This window comes from Gallinula chloropus, assembly GCF_964237585.1.
Source record: "Gallinula chloropus genome assembly, chromosome: 11".
In the NCBI taxonomy this organism is placed as follows: Eukaryota; Metazoa; Chordata; class Aves; order Gruiformes; family Rallidae; genus Gallinula; species Gallinula chloropus.
This window is the reverse complement of record NC_140096.1, coordinates 8,891,338-8,911,282: the sequence shown is the minus strand read 5'-3', so window position 1 is coordinate 8,911,282 and position 19,945 is coordinate 8,891,338. Positions and strand designations below refer to the sequence as shown.

General features: G+C 51.7%; 1 protein-coding gene across 1 annotated transcript; it reads right to left on the bottom strand.

Annotated features, from left to right (window-relative positions):
* Positions 1-1,861: 1,861 nt before the first annotated feature.
* Positions 1,862-19,945, bottom strand: HEPH (hephaestin; the record flags this gene model as incomplete). Its single annotated transcript, XM_084269322.1, has 20 exons — positions 19,755-19,945; positions 17,455-17,699; positions 16,552-16,764; positions 15,855-16,034; positions 15,064-15,318; positions 14,346-14,514; positions 13,047-13,186; positions 11,752-11,883; positions 10,974-11,185; positions 9,201-9,351; positions 8,898-9,110; positions 7,879-8,089; positions 7,487-7,626; positions 6,548-6,679; positions 6,251-6,357; positions 5,275-5,500; positions 4,030-4,169; positions 3,552-3,714; positions 2,454-2,486; positions 1,862-2,106 (listed from the first exon to the last, which is right to left on the bottom strand). Exons 1-20 carry the CDS (start codon positions 19,916-19,918, stop codon positions 1,862-1,864), a joined length of 3,471 nt encoding a protein of 1,156 aa, XP_084125448.1. The 5' UTR covers positions 19,919-19,945.

Below are 19,945 nucleotides of genomic sequence, written 5' to 3'. Positions count from 1 at the left end.
AGTTTCTATGATTTACCCAGGACTTGCAGACCTCCAGTTTGCAACAGCAGCCGAACCAGAGCTGGCAACGAGCAGAACGCCTGTGTTCAGAGCATTCAACAGCCCTCCAGCTCCTCACCAGGCTTAATGAAGTGTAATGAAAGGAAATTAATGAGCTTTGTCCCCACTGCCAAAGGAAAGGGCAGCTGAAAATATGCGGGGACCCAATATGAATTGAGCATGATTAAGTGTGTTGTAACTGCTGTTCTGAATAAAATGGTGCTGTTACACCTAAGTAGCCTGCAGCAGTCCCTTGTCATTACAGCCATTTAGCTGGCTTGGCTTTAATTGCCTCTGAAAGCCACCCAGAAAGGATTACTTTTATGCCCTTTCCTATTTAAAACCAGGGACAGAAACATGTAAGCATGAACCCACATCCATTTAGATAATGGGGACTGGGTGGGTGAGCCAGGACCACAGGTAGTTCATAGGGAACCACTTGGTCCTTGACACGCAGGGTAATGTGACTGCACTGTGTGCAGGATGCTACACTGGAGGGTGGCTGCCTCAGCCCAGGGGAGGTCTGCAGAGCTCGGGGTTAGCACGGCCCCAGCCTGGTTCCTGGCACTCAGCTGCAGCAGAGAGCGCAGGGAGCAGGAGGGCTGGGGTCCCAGCCCCAGGGGCAGAGGGGAGGCTCTGTGTCCCTGTCCCCTCCCGGCTCCTCACCCCATGGGCTCTGGCATAAGCAGCTGAGAGTTCAGAGACAGCAATGCCCCACCAGCATTTATTCATCAGGACAGGCCTCTTTGGCTCTAGCTCCCACCATTCTGTGTGGCCTGAAAGGAAGAGGTCCCTCCTTCCAGCAGCGTGCCCTTGTCCTTCGCTGCAGCTTCTTGGTTTCACACTCCTGAAGCCCAGCAGCACTTTTTGCTTTCTCCTTCACCATTGCCCCATGTCCTGGACAGAACAGCCACTGCACAATGATGGGGAAGCGCTGCCCGGCTCGTCCTGCCCCAAGCATCAACTCCAGCTCACACAGGACTGAGCCTTGGCTTAGCTCACAGCAGTAAGTGGCAACAGTTCAACTCTGGTGGTAACTTCAGTGCCCCAGGTTTGGAAGAGCACAGCATGGCATGGAGGAGAGGAGCATCCTTGTCCCTGCAGCACAAAGAGCTGCTCAGGCACAGCGCTGGGACACCCTGCAGCACCGGGAAAAGCTTCTGCCAGCACAAGACATGAGGTGCCTGAGATCCACACACATTGCCTGGGGTGCTGAGAGCAGGAGGATGCGTCACGCGAAGGCTGAGGCGAGGCACAGCTGTTACCATGGGCCTTGGAGCAGCACTCAGACACCATGACATGTACTGCCATGAATCTGCATCTGTCCAATTACTCATCAAAAACAGCAATCCAAATTAAAATTAACGGGTTTTTCTTCTGTATTCTTCTTTGATTCACAAAAATGCAAAGATCACCTTTCTCCTTCGGATTAATTACTGTAAAGGCACACAGTTTCCTGGGGGAGAATTCCCAACTCAGCTCTGGCAATGGAGCAAGACTGGAATCTGGCCTTAGACTGTCTGCTGGGAAAGATCAAGCAGAGTTGCTCTTGAGAGAAAAGAGGGACAGTGTCTCCTCTTGGGGAAAATGAGTATTTTATAAAGTCCTCATTACTCATCTTCAGTCAGTCCTCAGATCTCTCCTGGACAGACTTTTTCTTTACAGAGTACCAAGGAGGGTATATGGAGAGGTCAGAGCTCCAGCTGTCCCTCCTTGGCCTTTACAGGTCTGGTGTACGGTTGAAATGATCCCCCAAAATCTTGGCTGTGGACAGTGACCCAGCCTCTGCTCCAAGCACACAGCCAGAATTCATAGGTGGCTTTTACAGCCCCGAGGTCTTTTGAGACACCAGTTTGAATCCATCATCCAGGATGGACCTCCGGTTGCGTCGCATCTTCTTTTGTCTCTCCAGGTAGATGACTACTCCTAGGAGGAAGCAGGCGACCAGGAGGAGCAACGATGCTGCAACAGCTAGACCGATGACTGTGGCCTCTATCTGCCCTTGAGCCAACTTAGATCCAAAAATCCTGATCTTCTGGGAATCATCCTTATCCTCAGCCGGCAACACTGAGAGGCAAAGAAAGAGAGAGTTCCAACAAGAGCTGACAAATCCATACATAGCAAGTACAACAGGAGGTGTGAGGCCACCACACTTGTTCACCCAGCGTGGTCAAACAAGCCTAACGAGCCCAAGTGCTTCATTTTACCAAGAGAGCAGAGACCTGCTGAGGAGAGATAAGCAGCCCAAGGAGGAACCCTCTCTGCTATCCCTCGCAGCCAGCCCTGACAGAGGAGAGGCCACAAGGGAGCTGGTGCTCCTCCCTTCTCCTCCAGACCCCAGTCTGCACTGACAAGGGATGTCCCCTCCTGCCCCAGCTCACACAGGGCAGTGAGCAGCACAACACACACTGTACCTGCACTGTAGTTCACGACTGCAAGCGCTGGCTCTGAAAAGAAACAAAGAGAGGGTGAGGAGGCATTGGGCTGAATAGACAGGGGTGCAGAACACACTTGGTGAGGGTCAGATCCAGAGGCAGCATGGTTTTCCAGGGCTTGCAGGTTTTCTTTTCTCCTGCCACTGTTTTCCCTCAGCTCACAGGAGTTTCTGTATCACCTGGTCCTGCTGCACAGCCCTTTATGGCCTTCAGAAGAAAGACAAAGTGTGGGCTGAGCCTGGCTGGCAGGGCCACTCACTGACCCCACAGCAGGATGGGAGAGCGAATCAGAGGGGCTAAGGAGAAAAAAACCCAAACTTGTGGATTGAGATAAAGACAATTTAATAAGTGAAGGGGAAAAAAGGAAAAAGACCCAAACATCAAAACCAAGCTATGCAAAAGCAATCACTCTCCACCAGCAGACTGATGCTCAGCCAGGCCCTGAGCAACAGCCCCTTTGGAAGGACCCTCCCTGTTCTCATAGCTGAGCTCGATGGCAAGTTGACAGGTCGGGTCAGCTGTCCCAGTGTCCCTGCCCTGCCCACCCTGACCTGCTGAGTGACAAACAGACCTCAACACTGCGCAAGCGCCGTTCAGCAACCGCTGCATCATGTGGCAGCAGCTCTGTGGGGTAACAGGTATAAAGCATCACACTGAATGGGCTACTGTGAGGAAAACTAACCACACCACAGCCAAACCCAGTGCAGAGCATCACTCATTTTCCAGTGTTTCCTGGTGAAGTGAGCAGCTTTAGGGTGGGCACTGATCAGAGGTAATATTCTTAGTAAGAGCACCTACGAGCTGATGGCTGAACATTGCTGCTCAGGCACAAGCTGTAATGAAACTCATAATGGCAGCGTAGGCAGTGTAAACCCCAGGAACCGTTCTGTTATTAATTCCCACTGCAGGTATTACTATATTCAAAGAGAACATGTTAAATTAATAGCACTTTAAGTAATTATCTGCTCTATTGACTGGCTGCTCATGGTATGTGGAAGGGTTTAAGTGTGATGCAAACACTCAGAATTAGCAGCAGCAGCAGATTTTTTTAGGGTGGCAATTGTGGTAACTCCCTACCTGGTCCTGGCAGGACTTGGAAGAGGATCTCCATACCAGCATGAATATGGTCAGACACGTGACAGTGAAGCAGCCATGTCCCAGGGTTCCCAACCTTCATCTCCACCATTTCAAAGGTCCCAGGGAACAGATCCACAACATCTGCCCTGTAGCTCTTGCCATTCTGCCAAAGGGAAGGAAAGCTGTTAGCATCGTGCTCCATACAGATTTCAGCGACACTAGTTTTCAAAAGCAGCTTTGAAAGAGCAGCTCTGGGGCCACAGCTGGGGAAGCAAGGACAACCTGATCTTGTCTGACCCTGAGAAGGGCTGGATAGGTGCATCTGCACAATACAGAGGCTCAGTGAGTCAGATTTGTACAACCTCATCCCTTTCCTAGTTAGGTGAAGTCATTCAGGAAGCTCAAGCCCATCAGAGTCACGCAAAAGCCATGATGTCAGCGGTCAGTCTCTGCTTTCTCATCAGCAGGATGTTGTTACCTTGTATATGAAGGTCTCAGCATGGAAGTGGACGGTGTGGACATCAATCTCCTGACCCATTCCCAGCAGGTACCAGTTCACCCACTCGCCCTGGAACATGGTGAGCCCCGGCAAGGTTGCATAAAGCCTCCCATTGACAGCTGTGCAGTGAATAACAGAGAGTAGAGGAGGTTGTTACTGAAATGGTAAAGATGCTGAACTGTCTCAGAGGATGAACATGCAGGGCAACTTAGACACTACAAAGCTCACAGAGCAACCAGCACATCAGCAGTTAGTGTCTTCCAGAGCCCCAAGTCTGGCAGCCTTTCTCCAGCTCAACACTACTTATCCCCTCTGCTAACAGACAGGATCAGTGACTTGCAGCCAAGGCCATGCTGTAGCTCAGCAAATAAAGCTCAAAGTACCTCTTGATGAAAACCTGCAGACACCCAGCAGAGGCAGTTGTTTCTAGGAGTCAAGAGGTGTAGAAACGGCCTTCTGAGACCAATGCTAGGGAAATAGCTGTAGAACTGCATACACATCAATCTCTGGACAATTTACTTGCCAAACAATGAAAACATAAGTCCTGCCAACAGGCAACCCTGTCATTCTGTGTCTCACGCTGGCTGCACACATTACATGCTGATCGTTTGTTAAACTGCTTCATAGCAGGACTTTACTTCATAATTAGCACAGCAAGGAGGAATACTCTGTGACTGCAAATGCAGCCCCGGGACAGCAACAGTGAGCTGAATGCCAGGGCACACGTGGAAACTTTCAGGCTCAGGTTGTGACAGGGACATAAAACAGGAAGGGGCATGATCCATGGCTGGGAACACTGGTGGTTCACTCCCAGATCTGCCTTGGGCATTCCCTGTAGCTCCAACAAGCATTCAACTGCAGGACATTGGCTCTGCTGGCTGTAATAACAGGTTAATAATTGTAACAGAGGTGTGTATTTGGAGATTCCTTACGCCACCAGCACAAAGCCAGCAGCAGTTCCCCTCTCTGGCCCATGTCTTGTCACTCCTCCTGACAGGGACAGCTGCAACGACTGGCTACCACAGATCAAGGATGTGTGCTGTGTACGTGCTGCACCACTGAGAACAACAGGCAGCTTGATTCTGCTTGTGCCTGACAACGGAAAAGCATCAGGACATTCACTGGGGGTCAGGCTCTTGGTGTTTGGGTGGCTGAGGAGAGATGGCAGAGTCAGCACTGACCCCATAGAGCGTGACGGGAGCTCGGGTGCCTCCCAGGCATTACCATGCATCTTGTTGCTTTCCAGAAATCTGGCATCCAGCAGGTTGATCTCCTCAGGCTTTCTCTTGCTGTAACGTTCCACATTCTCCTCCAAGTACCAGGACTGATTTTCATCAAAAACCAGGAAAAGCAGAGCAAACTCCCTCTTGACATCCTTCCTGATGCCATCAGAGCGCAGAGCCCCTCGCCGGCAGATCTTCAGGGGTCCGATCAGACCACTGTACATATCCTGATCAGAACAGAGAAAACCTGAGGCAAGAATCTCCTCACCCTCTCCTTTGCACACAGCTCTCTGCCTTTCAGCAACTGTATTTTCTGTTCCTTCCATCACCCCACTTAAACGGTGCTGATGCTAAGTGCTCTCACTGGTAACCATCAGCTACCCAGGCACAAGAACAGAGACTATTTGCTCTTACAAATGCAAATCCAGAAGCCATGAATATGAATGGCATCAAAATATTCTCCACGCTGTGACTACAAGAGCATCTGCAATTTGAGATAAAGAGGCAGTGATCTCTGGGTTGAATGTGATGGTTTATTGCAGGATCCTCCAGGTTGTTTCCCTGTGAAACCTGTGCTGTGAGAATTAATCCTAGCAATGCTCAAATCTTCCTGCTTTATCTGTGGGACCTAATTATGGGCAATTCCTGCCTTTCCAGATGAGTCCTGTGGCTCTCACCAACTGGAATCATGACTGACTGGGAAGTGTTCTCATATCCTGCAAATAACTGAAGGAATGTGAGCACCAAGGAAACAGCAGATTTGTTTTATGAAGGTTTGTGTTAGGAATAAAGTAAGGACCAACATCAGGACAAACTCAAAGGATTTTCTCTCCCAGAAGAATGCTAGACATGTCCCCAGGTGTTCCCTCTACCCCTGAGCTGGGCCAATCTCTAAGTTGTATCCAGCTCACACTGTTTTCTACAGGGGGTAAAGAACTGGTCTGTCTGGGCTCTTCTGGCTCTACCTTCCATTTTACCTTCACAGGGTCCACGGTGGAGTAGTAGATCCAAGGAACACAGGCTGAATCATTTGGGCCTGGGCCAGACCTCTCAGGAACTTCCCATCGGTAGGTCACGATGTCGCCTGAGTGACAGAGCAGCACCGTTCACATCAGCGTGACCCACCCCTGGGCAGCAGCATCCAGAGCGAATCAAAACCCAAAGATCCTGTCTCTGAAGTGCACGTGCAGCTCCCATTCTGCCAGACACCCAGGCCAAGCCTGCCCAGGGAAGCTGGCCTGGCTCTGGAGCCCACACAGCCCGCGATGACTTACCGGGGTTGGCTGCTTGCGGCTGTGCCGTCCCCCTCTCCAGCACCCCGTGCGCGTGGATGGAGTAGGGCCGCGTGGCGTTGTTCTTAAACACGATGTTGAGGATCTCTCCCACTTCTGCCCACAGAAACGGACCTTGAGAAGGAAAAAGCGTACTCTGAGACTAGCAAGAGCTGTCAGCCTATCTCCTGAGGATATTCATACCGCTCTCTTGCCACCTTCTCCCCAGAGATATTCCCTTGTAATATTTATGATGTTCTTCTCTCTCTTTTCTACCTCACAAGAGAACTGGAGGGCAGTCCCAATTCAAGTACCTCTCAGGAAAGCAGACCGAAAGGCTCACAGTGAGGGCAATGAGGCTGTTAATGCATTTCAATCGTGCCCAGTACAGCTCAATTTCTGCTTTGCTAAATTCACATCCTGACAACATGTGGAAACGCTCAGTTTGGCCTGACAGTGCCTCAAATCAGAGCTGCAGCCTATCTGAACGGCACATCCTGCCTCATCCTCGCTGCTCTGGCACTGGGAGTCCCAAGCTCACAACTGAGCTGTGCTTCCAGGCTTTGGCTGGGTTGTGAGGTGCTCTGTGCTTCCCAAGGCCCGGCTGCCTTCGCCCCAAAGCCACTTCTCACAGCTACACATTTTCACCAACACCTCTCAGACTGGTCTCCAGAAGCTATTCCTGCTCTACAGTCAGAGAAATGCAGGTGTTCGCCCGAGACACAAGGGAATGCTGGTGCAAAGGCAGGCAGGAGATCCCAGTCTGCTACTGCAGGCTGCACTCGGGACTCTCTGCTGCTGTTTCCAAGGGTGGCAGACCTGAAGGCAAGACAGGCTGAACAGCAGATGCCTAAAGAGGCCTTCAGATCACAGCCCTTAGCTCTAGAGTCCCACTCTCATTGCTGTGTGTGTGGAAGACATACCCTCTGCATGCTTCCTTACCCAGTACCCCTAGGTGCTCATCACCGTTCATCCTGGGCTTCGGGGTCTGGAACATCCCGTCCGTGTACTCCCTGTACACCGCTTTCTTGTACTTGGAGCCCAGCAGTCCATCTTCGTTGCTCAGAAACACATCAGCGTAGCTGAGGGATGCAGAAGGAGGACTGAGACACATGGGGAATAAGCAGCCCACTTGGGCAGGGGGGTTGATAAGCGAGTGGGTGTCCCAGAGACCCGCTCTGGCTGCAGAGGTGGGCGCAGTGACGCAGGGCGCTGCAGCTCCCACCAGCACTGGCAGAGACACCGTGTCACATGATGGCCAAGACACACAAACAGCTTTCACCAAGGTCTACTGAGAAGCTCTGCCAAAGGCTTCCCCAGCAGAAGGGCTCTACCTCTCCGCAGCATAGGCGTGCCGCTCCCTCTCCCAGCTCCGGTCAGGCACGTAGTCCCACACCACCTCCTCTGCCATGATGTAGTACGTCCGCACCCCTGTGTACTGATGGGGGGGAGCAGGACCCCTCTTTCCACACTTGGAGACAGAGTAGTGTTCTTTCATCCCAGCCTGGTAGTGATTGCTGGTCTGGCAGTAGATCTCAAAAACCCCTGAGGAAGGCAGCACAAACAAGGGAATCAGGTACTTTAGAGCTCCCAGGGAACAGCTGCTCCCACACACTGTCTGTGGCAGGGCTGACATGGGTGTGTGGGTGTTGGATCCCAGTGTTTGTTTAGGACCTTGGTTACCACAGGCCAAGATTAAAAGGGGGTTGTTAGAGAAACCAAGCAGGCACAGCACAAAGTCCTACACAAAAATAATCTCAGAGGGATTTCTTGCACAACAACCAGCTCATCAGATGTGAAGAAACCAATACAGCAATGAATCTGCTGCTGACAGACCAGTCAAGTAGAAGATCTAGCCTGCCAATGCCAAAGGAGGGAAGACAACTGGCAGCTGTGGCCATCACATCGTGTGAGTGAGACATGGTATTGTGTGCCTGTCCTGCAAACTGGGGAGACTGGGGTTCACTGAATATGAATCTCCACAAGACACAGCCAGGGGAGACAAGTTCTGACAATTCTCTGCTGCTTTATTCTGGAAGACATGTTCACACATGTTCGCATGGGTGCCAGGCAGCGACGTCCACCAGGGCAGCTGCCCCAAGTATTTAACAGGCAGCCTCAGCCTAGAGAATCATCTGGGACAATATGGGACAAGGTCCTCTATTTCCTGTTCCCCTCCACAATCAGATGCAGAGAGAGGAGCTGTGGCCTCGTAAATGGGACCAGACAGGACCTAAAGCACAGATCTCCCTGTAACATCAAAGAGTTTGTGCCTGATTCTCCAGCACAGCACATGAGCAAATACTACAATAGGGGACGTTCTCTGCTGCCCAGTCAGACACGCAGCACTTACCAGCATTATCTGGCTGCATGAAGGCAGTGGCAAATGTGTGGGGGAACAGGCTGGCTGAATCTCTCCGCATCCCGTTAATCTGCAGGGTGTTTCCTTGAAACACAGCTCCATGGACATCTGCTTCACTGCCCAAGCCCAGGAGGTGCCAGGACACATTGTCTCCTTCACAAACACTCAGCCCAGGCAGGTTACCAAACATAAGTCCATTAATAGCTGCAAAGGGGAAAACAATTAACTGTCTGCAGGTAAATATCAGCCAAGAGATTAGTTTCGTGGTGCATGCAGAACATCATCAGGCCATACCATGCATCTTGTTTGATTCCTTGAAGTCTTCATCCTCTTTCACAGAAGTGTCTTCTGTCCTCAAGTAGTACTTTATGTTTGCATTTAAATACCAGCTGAGGTTCTCATCAAACACGCTGAAGAGAAGGTAAAATTCTTTGTCGATCCCTTTCTAAGGCAGAATCATAACAACAGCTGTTAATTTTTAAAGCACACCAATTAACTGTCCTTACAGTTAGAGTTGTTTTCCTTGCACCTCATGTTCCCTGTTATCTTTAACCTTGGCTCACCAAGGACCAGTGCTCCATCCCTTCACTCATGCTGAATGTTCTGCCTTTGTTCCACAAGAGGTCCTGCTCAGGGATTTGCCATGGTAATTCCATGAGCAAAGGGATCAACATTCAGCTGAGGAAATGAAGCCACCAGCACCTTCCCCCACCATCCCTACGTCCAGGCATAGGCTTCACCTCCTGCCCGAGCCAGAGCTGAGATCAGAGCCCAGCCCACGCAGCAGGCTGACGTCGGTTCCACCCCTCCTTTCTCCTACTATGGGCCTGCACTAGAGATTTATTACACTAAATCCTTGGAAGTGCTCATTCTCCTAAGCAGCACATTCCAGAGCACTGTGTTTCTGCACTAAAAGAACATCATTGTGTTGTCCAGATTCTCCCTGCAGAGATAGCCAAGCGATTCCAGACCCACGCATGAGCAGTGGCCTGAACCATTCCTAATTAAGCCTTCATTAGGGCTGCCTAAGACCATGGAGCCAGAATTGCTGCCCCAGCTGATTTTTCTCTGTCCTACCTTCCAAAACAAGTTTGTCTCCCTTTTGTTTCCACACTTGCAAATGTTTTATCACCACCATGGCTCCTCTGGCTGTACCCATCCACCATCCTCTCTGCTCCCCCACGGCTGTACCCATCCACCATCCTCTCAGCTCAGGGGGTTCACACCCACCCAGCCCAGGTAACAGCCTATTTCTGCTGCGCTCTCAGGCTGGGCCCATCCTGCCCCAGCTGAAAGCACCAACCCAACCCCTCGCTGGAAGCAGCTCAGCTCTCCCAGCAGCTGCTCCCAGGCTGGTAAGGCACTCCCTCATCCATGCCCCAGGGTACATAGGATGGCACTGGGCTGTTTTCCTACCACCTACTGTTTTTCACAGTAAGGCTCTGCTAATCCATCTTGCACTTCCCTGGTATATTAGTTTATTGCCTTCCCCAGGCTTACTGCCATGAGCAGACTCTCCCTGAGAGAAACCCCAAGAGGAAATTCTGGCCACCCCTCAGATTTCAGCTCTTTTATCAAAAGCAGGAAGGATGACCTGAATTTTCACATGCTTTTTTGTAGTCAGGTCTGCTTGAAAATGAACTAATCCTGCAGAAGGAGTAAGGCTCACCTGAACCTCAAAGTATTGTATCACTGAGCCAAACTCCCTGAGCAGCTGGAAATGTCTTGTCAGAGTCTCTGAGACCGTGGCCAATACTCCACACACCTCAAAGCGGCTGCTCTGCAAGACCCAGGACAGAAGTTACCTGCAGTCACATCTGCAGTACAGCTGCTCAGCCAGGTCTGTGTTAAAGCAGAGCCCAGAAATCATTCCAAGGGCAGCCCTTGGGAACCCTGAATGGTACCAACTCTTAGGCAAGACCAGGGACCCGCCATCCCGATGTTAACCTGGCTCATTAGACTCTCCTGGACTCTCCTGTGCGTGCGTGTTCCCTAGTGTGTTGCTGGGATTCCTTTCCCTACAAGGAAGGAGGCTGATGGGAGCACAGCAGGGAGAACCCCTTTTACCTGTCTGTTGTTCTCATCCAAAGTGCCCGGCTTGCAGATGAGCAGAGGCCCTACTAAGCCTGAGCTGGGGTCTTTGACGGGGTTGACAGCCGAGCTGTACAGCCAGGTCAGGCAGGGAGGGTCGCTGGCTGTGGGCCCAACGTGCTTCGGCACCGTCCAGCGGTACGTGAAGTTCTGCAGCGGCATCACAGACACCCCGTTCTGGGACCAGCCTTTACAAAGAGATTGGCATGGTTACTCCAAGGGCCTGGCACGGTCCTGGACAGCTCCTCACCAACCACATCCACCCAGGCTTCACTTCAGGCCTGTCACTAAAACACCCAGCATCTCCCAGGCGTGGTGAGGGAGAGTTTAATAGGCACGCAGGGAGCTGCTCCCAGCACCACACAAACTACCCTGGTGCCATGGCAGAAACAGGCATGATGACAGGAAGTAACCCAGCTCAATCTGCTCCATCAGGGAGGTGGATTGGAAGCACATGGAGTGCACTGGGCACGCTCCTCTGATTACAGGGTTTCAGGCAGCTAGAAAGGGTCTGAGCTGCAGTTTGCCATTTTCATTTGAAAAACAGCACCTCTGGAACCATACTCCCTCCAGTGCCCTCCCTGGGTACCAGCTCTGCAGACAGTGTCCTCCAGCAAGGCCCCAGGCACGCTCAGAGAACCAGGTGGGCTTCCACCCAGGGGGAAATCCAGTCCTTCCCTGCTGCAGACACTTGCTGACACAGAGGTGAGGAGCTGCAGAGCATTGAATTACTTGAGAAAAAGCAGCCACACACCATCATGGTAGTGCATCCCTTCCCAGGCCTTCCCATAGGACACTCCGTGAGGCTGGATGCTGAAAGGCCAGGAGGCTTTGTTAAGGAACTTCACCAGGATGGTGTCTCCAACTTCAGCTTTGATCACTGGACCTACACAAACAGCAGAGAGACCTCGTCAGCAACAGAGCAATGCCACAGACAACCATGCAAACTGAAGCAGCCAGGGCCACCCTTCACCGGGGCCAAGGGGAGCAGAAGAAGGGCAGATGAAAATACCACCACCAGCCAGCCACCCAGCCCTTCCCACAGCACAGCTGCCAGCATTGTACAGCAAAACCAGGCAGCATAAGGCACCGGTGCATGCTGGTGCACCGTGGGCTGTCCACACTGCACCACAACACATCCAGTAGCTCCCTGTATCCAGAGCTTGGTCCCTCATAGCCCTGTCTCTCTTCCAGACATCCCAAGCACTTTATCCAGTCTGCCTTAACCAGCTGGTTCAAGTGAGTTCATGTAACTGCCCTGCAGATGTCACTTGTTTGCCTGACCAGGGATTTTCATCAATTAATCCTGCAGCAGTTGTAGTTTGCCTGTAGAAAATGCCTGTGATTTCTTTGTACAAAGTCACACCTGAGTTTTCCCCAATCCCTTGGCTTTCCACAGGCCATTTCTGGGACTGCTAGCCCTTTTCTGCCCTGGTTCCCAAGGCCCAGCAAGACTGCCAGCTCCCAATGGCTGCGCTGCATCTCTCCTATGCATAACTGCACCATTTCCCTTCTATTCCTCTGCTTACACATCTGTTTTGCCTCTCTCCACTCATCTCCCCCTGCTCCCAGCCTGTGCTTCACTCCACGTGCTGTTGCTAGTTTTTGGTGCCATGAGATTACCAGTCACTGCGGATGCAGGCAATGGGCCACACCTCAACACTTCACCACGCACACCTCAGCCTTCATGCACCATCTGCCTGCCTCTGCAGACACCCTGTTTTCTTCTCCCACCTCCACCACCCTTGCTGCTACCCAGTGAGAGCAGAGTGCCCACACCCACTGGGACAGTGGGGTAGTGTGGCATGCCTTGAAGATGCTCAAAGTCACGCCGCCAGAGGCTGTGACTGTGACCTGCTCAGCTCTCGTTACAAGCACTGCACCACATCCCTCAGCCCCTGCTCTGAGATGTAACCACTGCAGAACCACCTCCCCTGTGCCACTGGCTGCACCACGCAGTGATGGCAGTTACAGCCAGCTGGCACTCCCAACATCAGCATCCTTCTCACCGGCCCTGAAAGGGGATTTGTGCTGCTCGGTGGTTCCTACCCAGGATCCCGAGGTGTTTCTCTTCTTCCGACAGCTTCTTCTCCTCACGGAAGCTCTCGTCCATGTACTCCACGTACTTGGCCTTCCAGTAGACTCCCCCAATTTGCTTGGGGCTACGCCTGAAAAACTGCTCTGCGGGGCTGAATGCAAAAAGCCAACGTCAGGTCGCATTTCTGAGAGAGCCAGTCCTGCGCTGCTGCTCCCTCCCCACACGCTCTGGCAGTGCCTGCAGCACCCACAGATCCTCCCACACACCACAGGAACAGCTTCTCCCTGGGACAGACTCATCTACCCGCAGTCAGGCAGCACCCCTGGCACACAGCCCTCTCCCAGCTCCACAGCCAGGCTCCATGGCACAGCTCTGAACAGCATCTCTACACCAGCCATGCAGAAGGCAGCAGTGAGCAAAGCTGCAGGGCAGTAAGAGGAAAGGTAGTACCAAAACAGAGCCCTTCAGCAGCCAGGGGACAGCGCAGGGGACTGCTGCAATCCCAGCTGAAAACTGACACAGCAGTTGTAGAGATTTATTCCCCTCACCACCACCCTCTCAAACAGGGACAGGCAGCACCCCTTGCAAGACAGGCAGCTTGGTTACAAGGCCAGCTCACAGGTCTAAGGAGCTTTTGGTCCCAAGGTCTCCAGGAGGGTTGCTGCGTGGCTCCAGGTGAATCATTAACCACTCCATATGCCTATTTCTCCAGCAGAGACGTACATCCTCTCCATCAGCCTCCCAGGGATGGGAGCAGAGGGGGCAGGATGTCTCTGCTTCAAATACACCAGGTCTGAATGGGAAACCAGTCGCCAACTGCCATCACAGCCCCCCAACACATGGGACAGAAGGCTGTCACCAAGGTCACTCTATCTATTTCCTAGAAATCACTCCCTGCAGCACAGCTACACTGCAGCAGATCTGCAGGAGAGCTCTGCCTCCCTGTGTCTGCTGCCAGACACGCTGACTCCACACTTGGATAAGTACATGGATCAGGCAGAGCAGCAGCAATGAGCCCAGAGACTGATGGGGCAGCTCATGCCCCACATAAGCAGGGACTCCTGACACCCATGGGCAAGGCTACGGAACAGGGCAGGGTCTGGGGGAAATCCCCGAGGTACCAGTGCTGCTCAGGGTCCAGCCTCGCTGCAGCAGCCTGCATTTCCAGACAGGGTCATCTGCCTTCCCAGGAAATGTCCTCCATGTGAATTGCAGGGGTGTATTTTGGTAAGAAAGGAGTGCCACAGTTTCCTTTGCAGCCGTCCCAGCACAGACCAGTGCCCCCCACACTGCCCCAGCCCCTCGCTTACCTGCCTGCCTCACTCAGCTTCTTCCCGCTGCTCTGGTCGAGCCCTGAGGGTCCGTAGTCCCACTGCACCTCCTTTGCAGCTATGTAGTACTTCCGAACTCTCCCTTCCAGGGTGGGCGCTGGAGCTTGCTGAGAGCAGTGCCTGACTTCATAGACAGCTGCCATCCCAGCTGTCCAAGAGATGGCAGAGGACACAAATCTCAGCCCCTCAGCCCCTCTCACCAGTGAGCACAGTCCCACCCCCCGCACCCACCGACCATTCCTCCTCTGCAGCCCCACACGGCTCATGGCTGGGAGAGGGTGACAGATGAGGTGGTTCCCGTGGCAAGGGTTTTGTGTTAGTGAGCAGAGCTTCCTGCCTGAGCCACTGGATGCTATGGAAGCACAGTAAGAGCTGGTAGAGCCTCCTGCCATGCCCAGCTGTACCATGCATTGCCTGGACCTCTGGAGGCTCTGCCTTATCTCAGCACCCGGCTATGCCAAACTTGTCTTCACTGTGATCAACATGGACCATCAGCTGGTGGCACAAACCACCCCAGTGTGCCTGGCCTGCCCATTACCAACCAACCCACCCCAGTTTACACAAGACAAGGAATCGCCCCACTCATCTCAGGATGTTCCTTTAGGGAATGCAGCTCAAGGCAGGCACTGTCTACACACCACAGAACCATGCTGGGAGACAACAGGAGGCACAGGGTGCACTCCAGCCTCTGCCTTACCTTGTACGTGATCATTGACCTGGCAGCTCAGCAGCCATTTCCCAGGGTTACTGGGGGTCATGTCTGCTGTAACGAAAGTGGCTGGGAAGAGGCTGGCCACATCTGTCCTGTGGCCCCGCACAGTGAGCGTTTCTCCATGGAAGAAGGCTGTGTGAACATCAATTTCGTTGCCCATCCCAAAGAGGTGCCACGAAACATAATCCCCAGCGCACATCGTCAGCTCAGGGAGGTTCCCAAACACGTAGCCGTTAATAGCTGCAAAACCAAACAAGTCAAAGACCAGAGGTCAGAACAGGGGTCTGGAGAGCATCTGCCCACAGACCACAGTGCAGACGTGTCTGGAGGATGGACCTAATTGGAACTCATCCTCCTCCTCTCATTCTGGGAAGCACAGAGCCAGAAGTCATTCCCATATCCAAACAACAGCTCACTCTAGCCAAATATCAAATCAAAACAACACTTCTCTGAGGTGGTTGAGTCACCTTCCCTGATGTGTTTAAAAAAAGGGTAGATGAGGTACTTAGGGATATGGTTTAGCACAGGAAAGGAACGGTTGGACTTGATGATCTCAAAGGTCTTTTCCAATGTTGTGATTCTGTGATTCTTCTCTGGAGTTGCTGCACTGTCCCTGTGACATTGTGTGCTCAGCACCTGAGCTCAGAGCTTCCTGTCTCCCTTCTCCCTCTGCCCACACCCTGCCATACAACAGCAGAAAGTGCATTTCCAGATACCAGAGCACTGGCACCCCAGTGTCTGGGCAAGGGCAGTGGCTTCACAAAGGTGACACTGACCATGCATTTTGTTGCTCTCTTGAAATTCCTCATCGTCTTTGTCCACGGAGCCTGGATCTGTGCAGAACAACGCTATGTTCTCCTCCAGGTACCAGCTTAGGTTCTCATCCACCACACTGAACATCACAAAGTAGTCAATATCCACATCCTGGCGTCTTTGAGAGTTGCCAGTCAGTATTCCTAGGGTGAAGGAAAGGTGAATGAACACCCACCCATGCAGGAGAGCAGACATCAGTCGAGGCATTAAAACAACAGAAGAGTGACTCTGTATCACACAAATGGCAGGTGCTTTCCCCACCACCCCAGCACCGCTCATCACAGAGTCCTGGCAATCTCACCCTGTGAGGGCATCCCTGCTAACACCTTTCTCAGGCCCTTGTAGCTCTGCCGCTGCACAACTGAACCACACCACCTTCAGTGTCCTGGACAAGATTCCTGCTTTTAACATGTATTCAAACAGTGCTCTCACGTCAGGAAGCCTACAAGTTCAGCTGCCCAGCCATGAAGAGATACAGACAGCCTAACGAACAGATCCCTGCTAGAACACAGACATCATCTTCTCCAGTCATGCTGCTTTTTCCATGAAGCTGGGAGCTGCCCACTGGAGCATCTTCTCATCCCACCCTTGTTCAAGTCAGCAAAAAATCCTCATGGTATGGAACTGCAGCCCTCAGCTGCTTTCTCCTGGAGATTTTACCTTTTTTGCATGTAAGTAATGGCCCAATTAATCCAGACGCAATGTCCTTTGGAGCATCAACATGAGAGTGGTAGATCCAGGTCAAACAGTTTGGGTCATCATCAGTTGGGCTGTGATCTTCAGGGACAGTCCAAGTATAGGTGTAATTCCCTCCTGGTAAGACAGCATCATCCTTCTTCTGATCCTGGGGGGACATATCGGGATACAGGGATCCTGGAACAATTGAGCAATCACAGCATCCGTTCAAGAACAGCAGAGACGTCCATACATGTAATCTTACACTGAGCTGCTCTCACACTCAGGAGGGACTTGCACATATACACTTGGGTAGCAGATTTTGCCATGAGCCTCTCCATCCCAAAGCCAAAACAGTGCTTACTTATCATTCTCTCAAAGAGAAACTGAGGCACGAGGCCAGTGTAAGACAACTCGCCCAGTAAACAGGTCAGCACAGAGTCAAAGGGTGATTCCCATTCTGCCTGTAGCTACTCTGCCCGCAGCTGTGCAGCACGCCACAGTCAGCCTCTCCACACCCTCTAGCGTGGCTTCCAAGTGCAGCCCTTTGGTCCTGTACCTCCCCATTCTCCTGAGCTCCCCAAAGCTGTCACATTCACAGCACTTCACAGAGAGACTGTAACTCTTCTTCAGTATCACCCTCCCACTAGCAAAGCTCAGAGGCTGCTGCTAAGATCGGGAAGTGAAGGCTGCATAGTGTAACACCCATGTCAGGAAAACACTCTCAGGCCCAGGAACCTGCTAACCCAGCACGAGGTGATCCCTGAGCAGCTGCGTGCTGGCAAAGTGGCGCTGGGTAGCCCAGCCTGTGGCTTTACAGACATCTCTCCTCAGTGCCTTCCCCAGAGTTCCCATGGGAAAAACCTGTGCCCTTTATGGCTCATTTACCTTCAGAGTTCTTCTCATAGAAAACGCCGTGAGGATGGATCGTGTATGGTCGATTAGCAAAGTTTTTTAGGTGCACTTTAATGGTGTCCCCCACTTCTGCTCGGATGACAGGCCCAAGGAACCCCAGCCAGCCAGGCTTGGGGATCTCAACGGTGTACGTGGAGTCTGTGTACTGCTTATAGACACACTTCTTGTACGTGCTTCCCACCCTGTCCTTGCCAGGCTGGAGAAACGTTGAGGCCTTGCTGCAAACCCAGGAAAAGGAGGGACACTGTGAGTCATGCATGGTATCAAACAGTTAGGCCACAGCACAGCAGGGTGACAGCAACATGCAGCCTTCCTAGGAAACCCCAAAACCTTTGGCATGTCAGAGGACACCCGCACCCCACCCTAGCATGCTCCACACCATCTGTGGCCTTCCTCCTCCCACACCTCTGACTGCGGTGACATGATCACAGCCAGCCTGAGAAACAGGCAGCACTGGCCAGCAGACTGGCTGGCTTTCTGAGCCTGCAAAACAACAGGGAACATCAGCACACTGCCAGCTCGGTATGCCTGGGACCAGGGCCACCAGCACGGCCCAACACCTACCGCCACAGGCTCCTGGGTACAGCCCACCACCTCCGGCCACACAGGGCCACAGCCTTGGCCCCATCTCCTCACAGACAGACATGGTGCACCCAAGCTGTGCAAACAAGGAACAGGAAGGGTGGTGCTTCTCTGGCAGCCACGCCTGGCGACACAGGGAAGACCGAAGCCCTTCTCATGCCTGCCTCAACTTCACCAGACTTGTAGAAAGTCCCTTCAGTGCCTTCACAGCAGCTAAGTCACAAGGGCAGGGGAGTCTCCTGAGCTCTCCGGCCAAACTTCAGTCTAAAAGATTAATTTCTACTGAGCAGCTGATTCTGAATTACAAATCAGAACAAGGTGGACAAGTCAGGCAGGCGTGTTCCCAGCATGTAACCAGCATCCAGAGTTAAAGCCTCACACAGGTACTAAAGTTCAGCTCCTGAGTGTGTTCGCTCTTTAGGGCCATTTCTTCGAAGATAAGAAATGAATCATGGTCCAGTTATTACTGGGACCAGCCCAGCTGAGGTTACACCACCCCACAGCATCAGTTACCCTGCAGTAACAGAAGCAGCCCTGAAACACAGGCAGGCTAACATGTACCTCCAGAAGATGAACAGTTGAGTCTGAAACATTAAGCATTGCCCTTGTCATTCCAAGCTGCAAAGGGCTGGGTCTAGCTGTACAACCTAGAGCTCAACTCTTTGGTTTGTGCACTCACTGTGTCAGTAGGTCCTGTTAGCAGATTGCTTGCAGGGACAGAACAGTTTAAGCTTTTAAGTTGCTTTAAGTTTAATGACAATAAATTCAATTTCCTTCTCTTCATGTATTATGAGAGAGAAAGCAAACCAAACACACAGTGCTTGTTATCTCTGCATGACTCAGTGATAACATCTCTATTAAGCCTGAATTTCCAGGGGTTTCCTTTTCTGTGAACTAATTCAAGTCTGTTCAGCATCCACAGAGAATAGGGACTTTTCTATGCTAAACTGACAGACCTCGAAGACTTCTGCAAACCCTCCTATTCCTGCTGTGCTGCTTCTGAAAGTTACATACAAATCCAAATGTTACTTATTATGGAGGGGTAAACAGGAGCAGGTCAAGAAACACAGGTTATTTGCCATAGAAAATGAGTGAGGAAAAACAAAACCCAAAAGTTACTTAAAAAGGTGTGGAAAGCTATGAAAAAAAAAAAAGTTTGGTGTTTTGAAAACTAGAACAAAAGTCTCTTTGCAGTGACTCAAGGTAATTATTGCAGCTTCAAGATTTACTTTTGCAACAAAACCAATTTTCAATCAACCCCTAAAATTTCATGCAGGAAGTTCCATTAAATCTAAGGCTTAAAACTGCATTTGAACAAAACCAGGCTGCCCTGAGAAGTCATTTACACCAGGGTGAAAAGTCATCATGCCTCAGGATACACATGCTGATCACCAGCTGGAACAAAAGAAAATGAAACCCCGGGGCTGAGCATTGCCCAACCTCTGTGACAGCGTGTTTGTCCTTCCCCCAGCACAGGCACCAGATGCTCACTGAACTGGCCGGTCGCTCTCCCACTGGTAGTTCCTACGTTCCTAAGATAAAGGCATTAACCATTAAGCTCATAAAGCTCAGGCATCTATCAGCTCATGCTTCTTGCTTGCTTAGATGCCCCAAAATACTTGCATTTCATTCTTCATAAAATGACTATTTTAAGCCAGTACTGGGCTCAGTTCTCACAGCACTAAACTTACAGGTTATCTGTGATGTTTTGGTTAGCAAGTATGTTCTTCCCTGATGGAGCATAGTTCCAGTCCACCTCACGGATCCCCAGGTAGTACACACGGGTGACACCTCCAGCAAACACGGGCGACAGCACATGGACGTAAAGCAGCAGCAACCAAAACAATCCCATCATAGCCTGGAGTGAAGGCTCCTTTGGAGG